We start from the raw sequence: 18,834 nt of genomic DNA, 5'->3' as shown, positions 1-18,834 counted from the left end.
GGAAATAAGACTCAGAGATACTAAATAATTTTCCCGTTGTATACCTTTCAAGTATCTGAAGTGGGATTTGAACTTAGGTCTTCCTGACTCTAAGTAACCACTCCATCTCAACTGTACCACCTTTTACCACTCTGAGCCTCAGTCATCTCATCTATAGGATGGAGCTAATAATTTTAGGTTACAGTGAGCCCTAAATGAGATGATGTATGGAAAGTACATTTTCAAGCCTTGAAGCACTAAATAAATATCAATTACAATATTAGTATTATTAGTGATCAGAGTGCTAGACTTGGAGTTAAAAAAAAAAGCATAGATTTAAACTTTAGTTCTGATACCATCTATGTGGCCCTCAATCAATCACTTTACTCCTCTGAACTCCAGTTTGCTCATCAGTAAAATAAGGGTAATAATGCCTGTCTTACCTGCTGCCCAGAATTATAGTGCAGTGATTCATTGCTGTTCTTTGAGCGCCAGGAAGATAGACAAGGTGGCCCAGAAGTCTTAGTGTAGATTTTTAGCAGCTTAAATTTTAAGCAGTAATTATATATATAAAACTTAGGTCTTCCTCTCTCTCTCTCTCTCTCTCTCTCTCTCTCTCTCTCTCTCTCTCTCTCTCTCTCTCTCTCTCTCACACACACACACACACACACACACACACACACACACACACCCTTACTCTAATCACTCCTAAGGCAGAAGAGTATGGAGGGCTAGGCAATGGGAGTACCCAAGGTCACAGAGCTAGGAACTGTCTGAGGTCAGATTTGAAATTCTGACCTCCTGTTTCCAGTCCTGGCTCTCTATCTACCTAGCTACCTAACTGTCTTAGCAGTTTATATTTTAACAACTTAAAACTGTACTAGGGATTTTGGGATATCCTGTATTTGACTTTAGATACAAGTCATTAATTAAAATCATCAAAAATGTATATGTTTATAAACATCAAGTGTTTAGGAGTAAGCTAACCCTTTATGTAACATAGATAGCTCAAAACTTGTACTCATACATAAAGGGCATATTGAAATAGAAAATAGATACGAATTTCCCTGCCCTGATATCATCCCAACAAAGGTTGGTAGAGAACAAAAGACCCTTGTTAATGTTGATGGGTAACTAACATTTGGTCCAATCCAATATTTGGAAATAGGGGAACTAATCCAGGCACACTATATAAAGCAGTCATTCTATTCTGGAATCATTCTAAAATGGCATCTCCATTCTGTTCTCAAGTCCCTTTGAGGTTAGTGTATAAGCTAAGGGAAAATGGCATTATCTCATTTTATCTTCTCTTCTGCTGGTTCGCATTTAAGTCAGAAAAATGACTTAACATCTCAAAAGATATTGTGTATATTTGTACAACATGTTTCTACATGTATGCTTGTTATCTCTCCCATTCGATTGTTAACTTCTTGAGGGCAGGATTGAGGGGTTTTCTTTTTGCCTTTTTTTTCTTGTATTCCCAATTAGTACAGTTTCTGAAACACAATAAGTACATAATAAATGTTTATTGTCCAACTGACTGAGCCCCCTCCATGAAACTATTCACTAATGATGAAATTATAAGAGTTTCTTAATTTCATGAGATCATACATTTGGAATTTGACAAGTAGATCCCAGTGAATGGAGAAATTAGTAATTACAATAAAAGAATTCATTATAATAGTTGATATTTATATGGTATTTTCAGGTTTGTAAAAGCCTTTTCAAAATCATCTCATTGAATTCTCACACTAACCAACTCTGAGATAGGCAATGTAGTTATTAGACTCATTTTACAGATAAGGAAATTGGGTCCCAAAGAGGTTGAATAATTTATTGATGGTCCCATAATCAACAAGTTTTGAAGGTGAGATTTGAATGTGGGTCAATCCTAAATCAAAGATCAGTTGTCTTTCTGCTCCACACACGTGATGAAAATTAGAGCAAGGTGTAAAGGAAGCAGGATGCCAAATTAGTACCTTTGTCAACAATCTTTGCTTCTTTTCATCTCCCCTTCCACCATCATTGCTTATATTGCCCTTCCAGGAATGATCAGATGAATAATTCTAGGACATTTTCATGTGTATTTGTATGATATAAATGTAAATGAATGAAAGTATGGAAAATACACAGTTCACAGTGCTTTCTAGACTGTGTTGTTCTGTCTTTTCCCATGATAGGTAAAGCCAGCAAAAGAGACAAGGGACAGAGTGGATGAATTTTGTGTTCATCAAGCTCAGACAGTAAATTCTTGTGGAGTATAGGAGTTAAGCAAAATGTGCCTTTGCAAATACCCTACTATTTAATCGAACATGATGAATGTGATCAATTGAAGGTTGCTAAGAGTGGCACATAAGGGACTCCCCAGCAATGAGATCCTATGGGATTCCATTATTAAAACTTTTAACTTGATAGTATTTGTTAGTTATAAGCAGCTCAACTAATTCACAGACTTTCCTAGGTTCCTTCTTGCTTTTTGTATTGGAAGAATGGGAAGGTAGAAGGAGTTCTGGACCAGGAGTCAGAAGATCTCATTTCTGTTCCTGATTTTGCTAATATAACCTGTATGGCCTTGAACAAGTTACTTAGGAATCTTAGAATATTGGAGCTGGGAAAGCTAGATCTTATAGCTCTTCCACTCAAATCCCTTCATTTTACAAAGAATTTGACTCCCATATAAGTAAGGTGTCTTGTTCAAAGTCACAATTCTTTCATGATAGAAACGGGCAACTCTAGAATCTGAGCTTCCCAAGAACTAGGCCAATATTGCATCTACACTAAATTTAACTTTTTTGGACTCATGATTTTCATCTGTGAAAAATGAAAGGATTGGATTAAATAATCACTAATGTTTTGGCTCTAAAATCCTGTGATCAATGAATCAATTAGAAAAGAAACATCACAAAGGAGGAATGTCAAATTTAGAAATCACAGACAAAAACCTGGAATTCTTTTTTTAATTTAAATTTAAATTTTATTGATTAATTATGAAAAATTTTCCATGGTTACATAATTCATATTCTTTCACTCCCCTCCTCCCTCCCCCCCCCCGCCCACAGCCAACATGCAATTCCACTGGGTTTTACATTGATCAAGACCTATTTCTATATTATTGCTATTTGCATTAGGGTGATCGTTTAGAGTCTGCATCCCCAGTCATATCCCCATCAACCCATGTGGTCGAGCAGTTGTTTTTCCTCTGTGTTTCTGCTCCCACAGTTCTTTTTCTGGATGTGGATAGTGTTCTTTCTCATATGTCCCTCAGAAATGTTTTGGATCATTGCCCTGCTGCTAGTGGAGAAGTCAATTACTATCGATTGTGCCACGGTGTATCTGTCTCTGAGACACTTTGAATTCTTAGAACAAATATACTGAGGGACTTCCTTTTTTTGGTGTAGTTCAAAAATAGCAGTTGACTTCCTAGGCAGTCTCACATGTAGGGGTGACTCCTGAGACTCACTGGCTCCTACTTAGGAAAAAAGAAAGACAGATTCCTGCCTTAAATGCTTCTTTTGCTGGCAGAGATTTTTTATTCCATAGTACATTTAGATTATTTAGTCAGAGAAGGAAAACTAATTTATTTAAAGGTAACTTATGTAAGTCTTATATTTTTGAATTATTTTTAATTTTTATTATTATACAAAACCCACTATCATATTGGTCATTGTTATAAGAACATACTCTTAAAAAACAACATCCCAAAATAAAATGCAAGTCCTATATTTTTAATAGTGATAAGAATTTCCCCAAATTTTCTTCCCCTTTCCTTTCTTAACTTCTTTCCCGCTTCCTTCTTCTTTTCCCTCTCTCATTTTCCTCACTTCTTTTTCACCTACTCCTTCATATATGTGCTCATTGTATTTAAAATATTATTCTAAGTGAAATTATTAGATGATGTGTCTTGAACTTGGAGTATATTAAAGATAGATCAGTTTTAGTAAAGGTCATTTCCAAGAACCCTTGACCATTGACACTTGAGTCCTTTATACTGACTGTAATTATTGTTTCCTTTTTCTAGACAATAAAGCAAAATTCAACTTCAGAAAGCCTAAGAAGAGAAATCTGTGAGAGCCATCCATCATATACAGCAGATAAAACTTTCTCATGGAACACTCTAGGGAAAAATATTTTCAACCACTTTTGTATTTCCAACATAACCCTCTTAGAGTCATCCATTCAAGAACTAAAAAACCAGTTCTCTCAGGTGAGTTGCTTATGCTTGACTAACAGAATTAAGATCACTTGTTTCTTATCCTGCCTCCACCATTGAGTCACTCTGAGTCAAAGGGCAGGGGGTGACCTACATTAGTGGTGCAATGCTTACAGGAACATTTCCCTGCTCTCATCATGTCACACCTCATTATTGTAGTTGTGTCTCCTCAGTGTTTTCCTAAATTGTCTAGTCTTATGCAATATCCCTCATTAAGCTGAATTACCATGATTTCAGTATGGGATCCAAAAGACTGCAGTGTTGTTAAGGCAGTCCTGCCCCCTGTCTAATGAGATGTTGGTTTCACATGGGTCTGAGATCTTGCTAGAAATGTCTCAAGATGTGTGATATGTAAAGTGTAGCAATAGTAAAAAATTAGTAATGCACAACAACCTGTAATGAGGCATTAATGAGAAAAGTAATTAGAAAAGTAGTGGAAAGAACATTGATCTTATTTCTGGACCTTTTCTTCCACTCTGCGTTTTGCCACTTCCTAAATTCCAAAATCTTCAGTTTGATCATCTTTTAAATGGGAGAGGAAGATGTCAGAAGATGTAGTCTCTAATGTTTTCAGCTCTGGCATTCGATGATAGATTCAGATTGGATGTGGTGAATGTTCCTTTTAAAAATATTACAGATCATATCCAAGAGTATTCTCCTTTGGTTCCCAAAGAAACATTAGTTATATAATTAAATTAGAATTTATTGAAAGTCCATTATCTGCGAAGTACCGTGCTAGGTGTTGAGTATACAAAGAGAAACTGTAACAGTTCCTACCCCCAAGGACCATATATTCTAACAAAGAGATACAACATGCAACATGGATAAGCAAATAAAAAGTATTTTCAAAGTGATTGGGATAGAGGGCAGTAGTAGGGGATAGTGCATTAAGGGAGAAGGAAAAGAAATCAGGAAAGGCCTTGTAGGAAGAAGCACTGGAGTCAAGTCCTAACTAAATAAGGGATCTAAAGAAAATATTTTGTATTTAAGAACATTCCCCTGTAACCATGAAATTTATTTCCCTTCTCCATGTACCACAAAGAGACATTAGCACTCATATCTATTTTAATATTTTTTGATTACTTAATAGAAAGTTCCCATTTTATGGAAGTTTATGACCAATCAATTTGGTAGCTTATGCATTATACCAAACACTGAGAAATCAAAAGGAAAAACAAAATGTCTCTGCTCTCAAGGAGTTCAAATTCTCTCATTAATAACACATAGAATATGTTGGGGGAAAAACAGTTTTTCTGATCCTCTGCTATGTTAGGCATGTAGAATTAATTCTAAAAAATATGGGGGAAATGTTCTATTATATGTAAAAGTACCATTGAAGGTTGGGCTTTAAAAAATGAGACCATTTAGAATGGAATAAGCTCAGAAAGAAGCATTTTTTACACAGTCTAGTTTTTTGACATTTTCCAAATCAGTGAGTGAAGATGATGAAAACTGCTCTAATATCTTTTTCATTCCTTTGGTGATTCTTTATTTTCAGATCTCAAATGACCCCAACAAACAGATGATAGTCTTCCAAGAATCAGCCAAAGTGCTGTCATTCTTTTCACAACTACAGGATCAAACTGCTTTGTGGCAGTTCCTCTCAAGCATCCCCAATTTGTTTCAAGATGACACAAAACTAAAGGAGTTATTGGATATTCTCCATAAGGCAAACAGGTAAGATAATGGAACATTCAAATGGGAAGGGATTGTTTACAAACATAGTGAAGAGGCCACCTATGAAGGTCGCTGAAAGGTATTTAGTTCATTGAAATGCCAAGCATACAATCTTACACCATGTAATCACAGACATTAGGTATGGCAGAGGCAAGTTGAATGAAGGTCGATTTAGACTGTGTCCTGTCGATCTTGTGCCAGAATGTTCTTTACAGGGTGTTTTCAAGTACATGACATGGTTCATTCAGTTTTAAATGTCTGAAATGTAATCACTGTCCTTACATTCCTTTGCAAAATTAGTCTGCCTTCCCAAGAATGTCGAACCGAGCTGTTTTCGTCACTTTATCTTCTATTCTACAATCTTTTTTCCTTTCAGTCTGAAATCAATAGAAGAAAGTGAATCCTTTCTGCAATGTGTAAGGGAGAGGGAGAACTAGACCTGTGATTTCAGTGGTGTAGGGGTAAATCTGCAAGAGGGAAGTCTCTCTACCAAGTTATGTTAGCCCTTTCTTTGTAACTTTTAGTTTGAGAATGTGAACTGGAGAACTGAGAAATTAGTACAAAGTCACTGGGTCAATTCTCTGTCTATAATGCCTGAGATGTCACAGACAGAGCTCTTGGGTAGCCTGCAGCCCATAACACTTCCAACCAGATTAGAATGCATTTAAGAAATATATTTAACAAGTAAATAAAATTGAGAGAACATAGATAATATTAATTTGGGGGTTGCTAAATCAATATATAACCCCCAAGGATCCTTATGTACTTTTTAGTAGCCTCCTCCTTCCTACTTGAGTTTGAAACAGCTGCCCTAAGCTATGCTAGTAAGAGGTAGTCAATACAGGGAAAGGGGCCATGCTCCAGAATAAAACCTAGGCAGTTAGAATTTTCACATGTATATCCAGTCATGGGAATATGTGAGAGAGATTTACACTGAGACAAAAGATAGTGGGTTTCTGAGTGAAGGACTTATGTGGGTTGAGTACTGGATAAATGACCAGGAGGCAAGTAGGGGGCATAAATCAGAAAATTATCAGTAAGACCTAAGTTCAAATCCATTGTATCCACCTCAATTTTTCCATCTATAAACTAGGAATAATAATAACTACTTTCCAGTGTTGATGTGAGAGTCAAATGAGATAATAGTTATAATTAATATGTCTTCAAACCTTAAAACTCTACAAATGCTAGTTATTGTCAGTATTGTTTACTCTAGTTTTGTTTTTTTAATTTATAGAAAAATGCTTATTATAATAATTGTATAATTGCATGGGTTCCTAGACAATAATTAGAGAAGCCATACATTAGCCATAACAGAATATTTTTTTAAAAGAGCAGCAACTTATAAGAAACAAAAATTATTTAATTGTCCTATCTGCTCCTAAACCACTGTCTTTCTTTAAGAGGTTACTTAATTGTCCCTAATTTATAAGCCTTTTATGCTCCTTGGGTCCACTTTATTAATGTTTCTCTCCTGGCAATGTGTTCCTTAAAGAGCCATAACTTTCCACAAGCTTGACAATATTTATCTCTTAGCTTGTGGCCTCACTGTTCTTGTCCTGGTCTTTAGTGAGCAAGTAATAGTCACAAATGAGCCTCATAAATACTCTTCCTTATTTCCTCTGGATTGTTTTGTTCAATGATAAATTACTCCAAATCCCAAATCACCCAAATCAGATTTCAATAATGATGCCATTGTGACATGATTAAGTAAAATGGAGAGCACCCAAAAGCTACACAAGGGAAGATCAAAGCAATTTCTGGGCTTAGATATACATTACCAAGTGTCCCATTCCCTTAGCGGGCTGCTAGATGGCACAATGGATTAGAGGTACAAGACCTGGAGTCAGGAATACTCACCAATTCAAATCTGGCCTCAGACACTAGTTGTGTGTCCCTGGGCAAGTCACTTAACTTCATTTGCCTCAGTTTCCTCATCTGTAAGATGAGCTGGAGAAGGAAATGGCAAACTACTCCAGTATCTTTGCCAAGAAAAACAAAAATGGAATCACAAAGAGTCAGACGTGACTGAAAAATGACTGAATAACATCAAAAGATTCATTTTCCTTTCATTTCTTTACCATTCCTATGGATATTTTTTAAAATTTTCCACTTTGAATGGATGAAGGAGAGAAAATTTGTGGGAGAAAACATTCTAAATGGATCTTCATCATCTATATAATTAGTTGTGGAAAGTATTTTTTTTTTAAACCCTTACCCTCCATCTTAGAATCAATACTGTGTATTGGCTCCAAGGCAGCAGAGTGGTAAGGGTAGGCAATGGGGGTCAAGTGACTTGCCCAGGGTCACACAGCTGGGAAGTGTCTGAGGCCAGATTTGAACCTAGGACCTCCCATCTCTAGGCCTGGTTCTCAATCCACTGAGGTACCCAGCTGCCCCCGGAAAGTATTTTTTTTGAGGAAGGAGAAAAGGAATTTTTTTTTAGCTTCGATTTGTTCAAAGAAGAGAACATTGACAACCAAGCCAGATGATGAAATTAATCTGGACAGAGATCCCCAAACAGGACGAATAAGTTCAGACTTAAGTATTTCTCATTAGTCAGAATTCAGAATTCAAGCTCTAGGGACCTTAAAAGATCGAGGTTAAAATTGATGAAATTGGATTAAATGATATATGAAAGCCCACCTTGGAGTTATGAAGACCTGGTCAAATCCAACTCTGATATTCACTAGATGACTCTGTATAAAACATTTAACCTTTCATTTCTTCCTGGACAGTTCTCTAAAACAAGGATGGGCCAACTATTTTTTTAAGTACACAAAAACTATTCTTACCCTTGACCTAGTTTGTCAATCCTTGCTCTAAGAGAGTAAGTTTTAGGGCAGGTGTTGATCTTCATCAATAGAGAGATTTCCTTACCTGGGAGTTCCCTGTGAAATGGGGGTGGAAGGCAGGAAGGAATGCTGGGGAGGAGGAAGTCTTTTCTAAGACTAACATTCCATGACTACATTCCCATTGAATATGAAATCCATTCATTGAAAAATACTATAAAAGTTAGACCCAGGTTCTATTATTTACATGTCATCTGCACGTTTTTAGCCCAATTTGTAAACATGCCCTAAGAGGACTTAGTATGAGAAAGAAGGCCAATTCCAAGACTTAATAGTGAATTATAAATGCTCTAGAGTGAATCTAGTCCTGAATTGAAAATTATGTCAAGTAGCATTATATTGCGTAATGATATAGTATAAACTCAAGGCCCTTGGAAGTCTTTTGGTGCTTTGAAAAGAGGAATAAGCATTTATATAATGCCTACTACATGCTAGGTACTGTGCTAAGAACTTTTACAAATATCATCTCATTTGATTCTTACAACAACCATGGGAGAGGCAGGTGCTATTCCCACCCGACCTCCACTTTGTTGTTGTTGTTTTTGTTGTTGAAGAAACAAGGCAGTTAAATTATTTGCTCACCATTTCATTGATAGTGTCTGAGACTACAGTTTAACTCAGGACTTTTTAACTCCAGGTTCATTATTCTCTCTATTCACCATATCTCCTATTTTGTTATTTGGTTATTTCAGCTGCATCTTATCCTTCATGGCCCCATTTGGAGTTTTTTTGGGGCAAAGATAGTGGAGTGGTTTGTCATTTTTTTCCCCACTCATTTTACAGATGAAGAAACTGAAACAGAGTTAAATGACTTGCCCAGGATCACACAGCTATAGCAAGACACAGCTGTCTGAAACTATTTGAAGTCAAGAAAATGAGTCTTCCATTGCTTTATCCATGGCACAACCTAGTTGCCTTGTAATTAAATTATACAGTGGGGATCAGAGAATAAGCATTTTGCTACTTTGAACTAGATTTATACTATCTCAATTTATTAAATCAAGTTCTTTAATACCAGTGAACACCAAAGTATTCGAAGATCAGAGCCTTGGACAAAGATCATTCTCATTCATGTTTTACTTGAGATCATCTCTAAAATTTAAGAATTTTGTGTGTTTTTAGGCAAGTTGTTTCACTCCCTATTAATTGCTTTACTGTCATAAAGGATTATTTTCCACCATTTATTAGAACTTAAAGACACTTGCTTTACCAAGAAGTTATTTCCATTAAGTCTTTTGAAATACTGAAGCTTGGTGCTGCCCAAAATGAGTTACAGTTGATGTGAGTCACTTGTTGGTCCAGTGCTTCCTTTGGATACAAAATAGACTTCAGTTATTTTTAGGAAACTGAGATTATTGATTATTGACTGAATAATAGCTGCCACCATCATTAGTGTTGATAGAGATGTATATTTGTACAAAACTCTACCATTTGCAAAATTATTTCAGAGCAATATTTCCTCCAATGGATTGGCATCTTATATTTGATCTTTACAACAATTCTGTAAGTAGAGAGGGCAAGGATTCTTTACCCCATATAATAGATTTTAAAAATTGAGATTCAAAGAAGTTAAAGAATATGCCCAAGGATACACAGCTAGATAGCAGCAGAGACAGTAATATCATTTAATAAAAAAAGATTATATATCCATTAATGTATATATATGTACTGTATTATAGCCACACATGCAAATATATGTAAATGCACATAAATATTTACATATATGCAAATACCCACATGAAATAATAATTACAGGTTAGTTTCTGCAACAGAGGACGATTAGAAAATTCATCCAATGTATGTACTTACATCCCAGTTCAACTGCCAAAAAGTGATCATTTAATTTTGCATGCCTTTTGTTTTGATTACCACTCTAAGTAAATGAAAATGTTGAATGCCTATCTCCTTGATAAGTACAGATATGCCTTCCACATCTTGATTTTCCCCATTGTGGTTTCAATATCTTGCATGTTGGCAAAATAAATTAAATGGGAAAAAAAATAAATGGGGGGAGTCTTGTGAAAGTTATAACTGATACAGGAAGGCCAGCAGATGATGCAGAGAAAAGTTTGTTAACTTAGAAATGCATAAAATATATGTATAGTATTGATTATATCAATATATTTTATCTTTTAATACTAAAAATATATGCAATTTTTTTTACAAAGCTTAATAAAAAGGAAACAGCTGGGTGGCTCAGTGGATTGAGAGACAGGCCTCAAGATGGGAGGTCCTGGGTTCAAATCTGAACTCAGACACTTCCAAGCTGTGTGACCCTGGGCAAGTCATAACTCTAATTGCCTAGCAATTCCAAGTATTGGTTCTAAGACAGAGAATAGGGGTTTAAAAAATAATTAAGTAAGTAAATGAGCAAAAAGTTAAAGTTTCAAAAAGAACACAAAACCTAAAAAATTTTACCCTTATTGTCCCAATCCTTTCCAGCTCCCATATAAAAAGCACACCTATATTTTAAAACTCAGTACTTGTGAAATACAAACATTCATATAGATTTGCAAATATATTTTCATTACGAATAACTGTCATCAGGAAAAAAGAATTTTCTTAAATAACCCATTACTTTGGAAGAAAAAAATATAAACTTAAACACATATGAATTTGCTAACTATTCCTCTTCTCTGTCAGTCCTAGCAGAAACACAGATTCATATGAGTGCTGTAAATCAATTAGGCCTTTATTTTTTAGCTCCCATCAATTTAGAAGAATTCTTACCTTACATCAGTGAAATCATAGGTTGGGAGGAAAAAAAGTTCCCCATTTCTCTCAGATAATCTGTAACTACATTCTCACTGACTGTGAATGAGTTAGAGGACACAGTCTAAACTTTGACTAAAATATGAGTAACATTGAAAAAAAATAGTGTTTAAAAATGTCTTTAAATCCTCCAAGACTCAGAATTCTTAAATTCATTCTTTTAACGGGCTCTAAATTAGAACATCAGGCTGTTGGACTAGATGACCTCTGAAGTCTCTTTTACTTCTAAATCTATGGTTCTCTTATTAAACCTTGAACATGATTTCCAATCTTTTCTTGTTTCTTTTAAGAAAAAAAAAATAGCTTTACCTAGCCTCTCATTTGTAATCTTAACTGCAGAATGTCAAACTAATGTGAACTTTACTTACTTCATTTTTTGGCCTTTCCAAAAAACAAATGCTACTTTGAGGCTGTGGGTTTTCTGTGAATGTCATGCTCTACTCGGGCTTCAGAACACCATGCTGGGATTTTGTGCATGAATAGACAAACAAGTAATTAAATTACAAAGGCAGCCTCTTGTCTGTTATGTTATAGGAATAATTTCCTACACTCCAGCCATTTTCCACTTGAGTAACCTTTTGTTTTTGTCTGTAAACCTTGAAACACAATCTGGTTTAATTGTTTTTCAACTCGTTAGTGCTCTGTTGGTAGTGCAGAAGGTTTCTCCACGTGTCACGAATAACGAAGGATTCAGGACCATCCAGAGGTCTGTTAAGCATCTGCTCTTCACTCTGGACTCTTCAGACCAAGGTATGCCATTTTACTCCTACTATAGTCAGTCTATTGTCGTATGACCTGGGAATAATGTCAGATTGAATGAAGTAAAAAACTATAGCATACATGCTTGGATTCCTTTGTTGTTTATGATATATCTAAGATTATCTCTAAATAATGTTCTGAGTTTGGGGAGGTAGAAAAAGAATCAGTAAAATAGATTGTGCTGGATCAGGTTTTTATTAAACATGTGTGATAATAGAAACCGCTTCCTAAGACATTCGATAATTTTACTTTCATTTATTACACATGGAAATGACCATCCTGGGGATATGTGCTTACCTCTTTGATAACAAAAAAATACCAGTATCAACAATTTCTCTTTAGCAAAGACACTTTAATGTGTTGAAGACAGTAATTAGAAGAGTTGGCCTTATTTAATTTAATCAACCATGAGCCTTTTTTGGGTAAAAAAAAAAAAGTCTAAACTCAATTGAACTCCACTTACTTTTGTTATCTTTGGTTATTGTTGTTATTGTTGTTGTTATTTTTACCATTTCCTTCTCTCTTTCCCTCAACATACTTTTTTTTTATAGGTGGATGTGGTCTTTGGCAAAGATACAGTAATGCCTGTTCACATTCTGAACTTGTATCTTTTGTCTTTAAAGGGGACCAAGTCAAAGATATGAGGACCAATGCAGATCCACCATCTCCATTAGGAAATCAAAACAAATGCCCTCTATTGGTGGTAAATAGAAGGACAGCATTAGATATTACATGCACACAAGCAAATTTGGAATTTGATGAAAAGAATTCCTGTTTCACAAACATTCTTATTCTCACTGATTTCCACTGTGTCAATGAACAAAGAAATCACATTCTCTGTCTTGTGACTTTTTCCATAGATATAATTTCACACTATGTAGTTTTTTTTTAATCTTTGGACAACAATAAAAGCAATATTAGTGCTTCTTTCATAGGTCTAAAAGCCTTACTTTTCTTTATTAACCCTGAACACAGTTATTATCCTATTCAAATGAAAAGCAGGAAGCAAAAGGAATTATGAAAATAGCCAGTAGAACAAAAGCAGAAACTAAAATGGAAAGCTTAGTTTTGTAGATTTTTTCTCTGTCTCTAATTATAGTATTAATGACTAATGGGCAGGATCAATGTTATACTTTAGCTACTTTGGAATAATGTGTCTTTTAATGATATTTAAAAACATAAGCAAAGAAACTCAAGCTGTCAGAGTCTAGGCCTAATATTCAATGTCAGCTCAGTAACCTATTATCAGTTATTTTTCTTTGTGATCTTTCCATTTGAATTTTAAGATCTCAGGCACCTTCTTCAAGTCCCTCTTCACCATTCTTCTCTTTTTTTTATCTTCAGACTCACACCTTGTAATTATAGAGCAAAGTGATAAAGTTATGAAATTTCACAAAGGACAAAAGTCTCAAAAACTCTTCAAGTGCTTTTTGAAGCCAAAGAAATAAGTAGTATTTGTGATTAACTCATAGCAAAATAATAATAATAATAACTCTACTTTTCCCAAGGAACAATATTACCAAGCCAGCAGCTGAGACACATTCTTTATTGTGGTAGTGGACTTTTGCAAATTTCAGGGAGATCATTGGATGGTCTCAGAAAGAAGCAAAACAATTCAATAGTTAAAATATTTAATTGAGTGATCCATAGTAATTTTGGTGTGCTTGGGTTTTTCGGGTTCTTGAATTTTCATTCAAGGAGGTGACCTTTTAAGAATTTGTAATTTGGGTGGTACCTAGGTGGCTCAGTAGATTAAAGGTCAGGCCCAGAGATGGGAGGTCCTGGATTCAAATCTGGCCCCAGACACTTTCTAACTACGTGACCCTGGGAAATCACTTATCCCAGATTGCCTAGCCCTTACTGCTCTTCAATACACATTACTGATTCTAAGACATAAGGCAAGCATTAAAAAAAAAAGAATTTGCAATTTGGAATATTGGTTCTGAGAACAAAATTTATCTCTACAACTCATTGAGGTCAGCTTTCTTGCAAAATGTGAAAATTTCTGTTAGCGAAACAAAGTGAAACATCCACAACCATACCCTACCCTGCTTACAGAAGGCTATTATTGCCCTAGATTTTTATGTATAGTCTTTCTAAATATGCCTAATCCCCCCAGTGAAAAAGAAGTAAATTTTGACTTGATAAAGGTCCATTAAATTTTACACTTCATTAAGATCTATTTAGTACATAATTTCTTCAAGGATACTTTATAGCTCCTTAGGGATGAAAGACCAAATTTGCCTCTAGAAAGTCAATTTATTCCCTTCTTGGCATCAGGGTTGGGTCTAATATTCATATGTTAAAAAGTCATTCCTCCTAGTTATTCATTTTATCAATTGAACCAGAAAGAGAAATTCTTTTACTCTTTTATAGATGCCAGCAAAGTAACTTTCTTAGCATTACATGGGAACCCAGTGGTACATCCAAAGTGAACCCTATAAAGAATGAAAAAAAACCAACTGAATAAAAATACAAAGTTCTTTGCAAAACTTAAAGTGCTCTATAAATGTCTACTATGATTATTATTATGAGTCTTGCAAGAGATCACTGGTATACTGTATTCATTCAAACGTGTTTACCACCCAACACAGACATTTTTCTATTTTGAGCATCCTCATTTCTAACCTTTCATTTTAATTCATGGTTCCCTTCTCTTTAGAATTAGATATTCAAGGGAACAATCATTCCCTCTACTTCGAAAAGAGCCTGGGCAAGTCTTGCCTCTTGACCAGTGAGGTTTAAACTTTTAAGCAGGAGACCAGAGAAGACAAAGGTTGTTGACTAAATGGCAATACTAGGGGCAATCACTATGGAAACATGACTGGGAAGAGAATTAGAGGCAGAGCCTTTTGAAATCGTGGAGCTATTTTTATTTAGTACAGGAAGTTAAGCTAGCAATATTGATTGGCAGGATATACAATGACACTATATTGTAGCAATAAGAACTCATAGGCAATTTTAGAATATATTAACTGCCGAAAACAAAAGAGCTATTAGAGCCAGTAATAAGACATCCTATTGAAAGAGATTAGGTTGAACTTAAAAGCTGCAATCACTGAGATGTATTAGTTTCTTTATAAAGAATGAAAAGTATCTCAAGAGAAGGTGATTGTAATGAGGAGAAGCCCAGTGGCAATGTTTTGCCAAATGAGATAGATAAACGCATCAAAGTAATATATGTTTTTTATTTATGGTGTGACCATTGAGTACATTTTCATTTTTAATGTTGATTCAATGTTAATTGTATTTATGGTTTCACAATGCAACTTTCCACAATAAGTTGAATTAGCAACTCATTTAATTTCTAGAGCGGATTGCATTAAATCTTCAACATCCAATATTATTTGCCTCAGACTGACCTCTTTCCCAATGCAACATGATGATACTTGAGGCCAGTCAAGAAAGAACCACTAACATGAGCTAATTTACATTTTGAGCTGAATTCAGAATATATCAGGAATTTGTATTTAAGAAAGGTCAAAGATCTTGTGGGGTAATAGTGAAGTTAGTAGGCACCTAAGCAGAACTCAATTTAGCTAAAAGGAGTATATGTTTAAGACAGAGCCCCAAATGCTAGATGTAACCCCCTTTTAATTAGTTTACCATTTGATCTTACTTTTATTGTACAATAGTGTAGTGTGCACCCTATTTGCACTACAATAGCCACTTATATTTCCAGGCCTTAGGGAGAATAGATACTATGACTAGAGTTTGAGTGAAACTAGAATTTATTAGAAATTCAGGTCTTTGATCTTTGTTTTTTTTTCTATAAATGTTTCTAACAGTTTAGAAATCAAAGGCATCTCCTGGTCTCCTAATAGGAAAAAGACCCCAAGATTTTATTCTTGTTTCATTAATTCAAAATAGATTTAGACAGCTTCTACTGCTAAGTTAAGAACATAAAAAAAAGCTAAAAAACATTTTAAAGTGGTGTCAATATAAGTGTTATTATTTCAGATGGACTGGGCAATACAACATCTCATTGGAAGGAGGATGATGAAGAGAAGCTATCCCCAAGCAGTCTGGCTGCCCAGTAAGTCTAAATACAGTTTTTTTTCCCCTGACTGAAGAAGTACTTTGTCTGAGCAATCAGAATAGTTCAAAAAGGTAATGGTCAACAAAGGTAACAAAAGCAACTACAGACACTGTTGACTTATTCTGTTCAACACTGTAAAATATTTTCTATGCGCAAGGTACAGAACTAGGCGTTGGGGATAAAAAGAAAAAGATGAAAAAAATCCATGTTCTCAAAGAACTTTTATTCTCTTTGAGCAAGACAGCCTGTGGTATAACCTACAGTAATTGGAGGTCAAAAAGAGCACCAGCAATCAGGAAAGTCTTCATGAAGAAGTTGGGGGAAAGCCAAGCCTTTGGAGAAAGGTGGATTCTAGCAGGCAAAAGAAATGGAGGACATTTTGATTATGAGGAAGCCCTTATTTGAATACACAGTAGAGAGAGATGGAAATGACCATAAGTATAGTTTGACTGAAACATGGAGAGCATGGAGGCAAGTAATGTGAACTAAGTCTCAAAAAGGAGACTGATATCAGATTGTGAAAGGCTGTGAATGCCAAATAAAGATGTCATGTTATCCCAGAGACCATTGGTCATCACTGAAGACCTTTGATGACCATTAACATGGTCAGACCTATTCCTTAGGAAGATTATTTCACTAACTAAGGGAAGAGGCTAAATATAGTGAGATCAAGTAGGAGGTTATTGCAATGATCATGTCAATGAAGTGATGAAAGACTGACCAAGCTTGATGACTGTGTGAGTGGAGAGAAATGGACAAATACAAGAGATGTGTTGAATATAGAATCAAAATGACTTGGTTTAGTCATACAAATAACTAAAAATAACTTTCAACTGTCCTTAGTCTGCCACTCTTGTGACTCAGAAGAAATACTGTGGGAGAAGAAAAGAACACTGTGGGGAAGGGAAAGAAAAAAGTGAAAGTAGAGACTGAAGGAGTGAAATCCTTAGTAGGCAGAGTGATACAATGGAAAGAATACTGGGTTTGGATTCAGAGGATCCAAATTTAAATCCCAACATTGTTTATATGTCCTTAGGTAAGTCACTTAACCTTTTGGGATCTCCTCATCTCTAAACTGAGGGAATTGGATTAGAGGATCTGCAAAGTTCTTTCAGTTCTAATTTGAGGGTCATGTGAGCTTTAGAACCTGGAAGCAAGCAATTGAATATGTTGTTCCTCAACATTCCACTATTTGTCCAAAGGATGACACTGGCTACTTCTTAAAACAGATGATCTGCAACTCTGCAGGCTAGTCTTTCTTTGAGTTATACAGGCCCCCCTATCGCTAAAAAAGAATTAAAGGGTAAGGCTTAACCTCACACTCTGCCCTCCAGAGTATTCAGATATTTGGGGAATGTATTAGAATAAAACTGGAAGGCATGTATCTTAGATACTACCAAGTTCAACATTTTTATTTTATAGATGAGGAACTTAAGGCCCAAATGACTCATGCAAGGTCACAAAAGTTAGTAACCCAACCAGAATTTAAATCTAGGTTTCTGGACCCCAAACCAATGTTCTTTGCATTTGACTCCCTGTTGCCTGCTTCTCACATCCCTCCCTTCTGGGTGATTCTGAGCATTTCCTAAAGCTAAAACATAGATTACTTATCATCCTCTTTCCTAGATGCCCCTGGATTCCCTACTGAACCCATACCTTGTGAAACTCTGCCCCAGGGCAATATGCTCTAAGTACAATTTAATCACATCAGAATCCTGTAATAACATAGATCATTATGGCATGGATTCAGCAATCAATACTGTGGGTCCAAACACATCCCATGCAACAACCAGAAACAGTAAAACCCTGATATTACACAGTTAGCCTATAAGCCAGGTGTTAGTTCTGTTTCTCATGACAACGGAATTGAAAAAGGTCTATGTGCCATTTCATGATAAATGAAGAAACAAGTTTTGCATATTTCTGAAGACAGGCTTTTTCAGAAACACATGCACACCCAGTAATCTATGGGTCTCGCAATCATTAAAGCCTGAGGCTTATCTGGGACTTCTTTCCTTTCAAAACAGAACTTCTGAAATATCTAGTGTTGTCAGTTTCTGAGTATCAATCTCCAGTCCCAACTGTCTAGAAATAGTTATAAGCCAAGATATCACCAAAATTTTGTCCTAAAAATCCCTGTGATCTAATAGATAGCCAGGCAGCATGGTGACTAGAGTGCTGGAGTTAGATTTTAAATGTGGCTTTAGACACACTTACCAGCTGTGTGACAGTGAACATGTCATTAAACTTCTCTGAGCCACAGCTTCTCTGTTTATAAAATCAGGGTGATAATAGCCTCTGCTTCATAGGATTGCTGTGAAGTTCAGATCACACACACAAACACACACACATAAATGCAAAACACTTGGTAAACTTTAATACTTTATAAATGTTGATTATTATTAGTCAAAACAACAACTCAGCAAGCATTTATTAAACATTTATTCTGTGTCAGGCAGTAAATTAAAGCACAAGGAACATAGAGACAAACAGAAAGATGCTCCCAGATCTTAAGGAATTTATGTTCTAATTTAATTGGAGAATGT

At 35.5% G+C, this 18,834-nt stretch overlaps 1 protein-coding gene across 1 annotated transcript in view; it reads left to right on the top strand.

The window, feature by feature from the left end:
* ABCA12 (ATP binding cassette subfamily A member 12) overlaps positions 1-18,834 on the top strand; it is a 241,875-nt gene that overhangs the window by 100,620 nt on the left and 122,421 nt on the right. Inside the window, exons 6-9 of the mRNA XM_044669427.1 lie at positions 4,007-4,183; positions 5,688-5,866; positions 12,128-12,240; positions 16,210-16,285. Of these exons, the coding sequence (XP_044525362.1) occupies positions 4,007-4,183; positions 5,688-5,866; positions 12,128-12,240; positions 16,210-16,285 (545 nt within the window). The remainder of the gene's footprint in view (positions 1-4,006; positions 4,184-5,687; positions 5,867-12,127; positions 12,241-16,209; positions 16,286-18,834) is intronic.

This window comes from Gracilinanus agilis, chromosome 3, assembly GCF_016433145.1.
Source record: "Gracilinanus agilis isolate LMUSP501 chromosome 3, AgileGrace, whole genome shotgun sequence".
Lineage (NCBI taxonomy): Eukaryota > Metazoa > Chordata > Mammalia > Didelphimorphia > Didelphidae > Gracilinanus > Gracilinanus agilis.
Note: the sequence above shows the minus strand (reverse complement) of the source record. Positions and strands in the feature narration are given on the sequence as shown.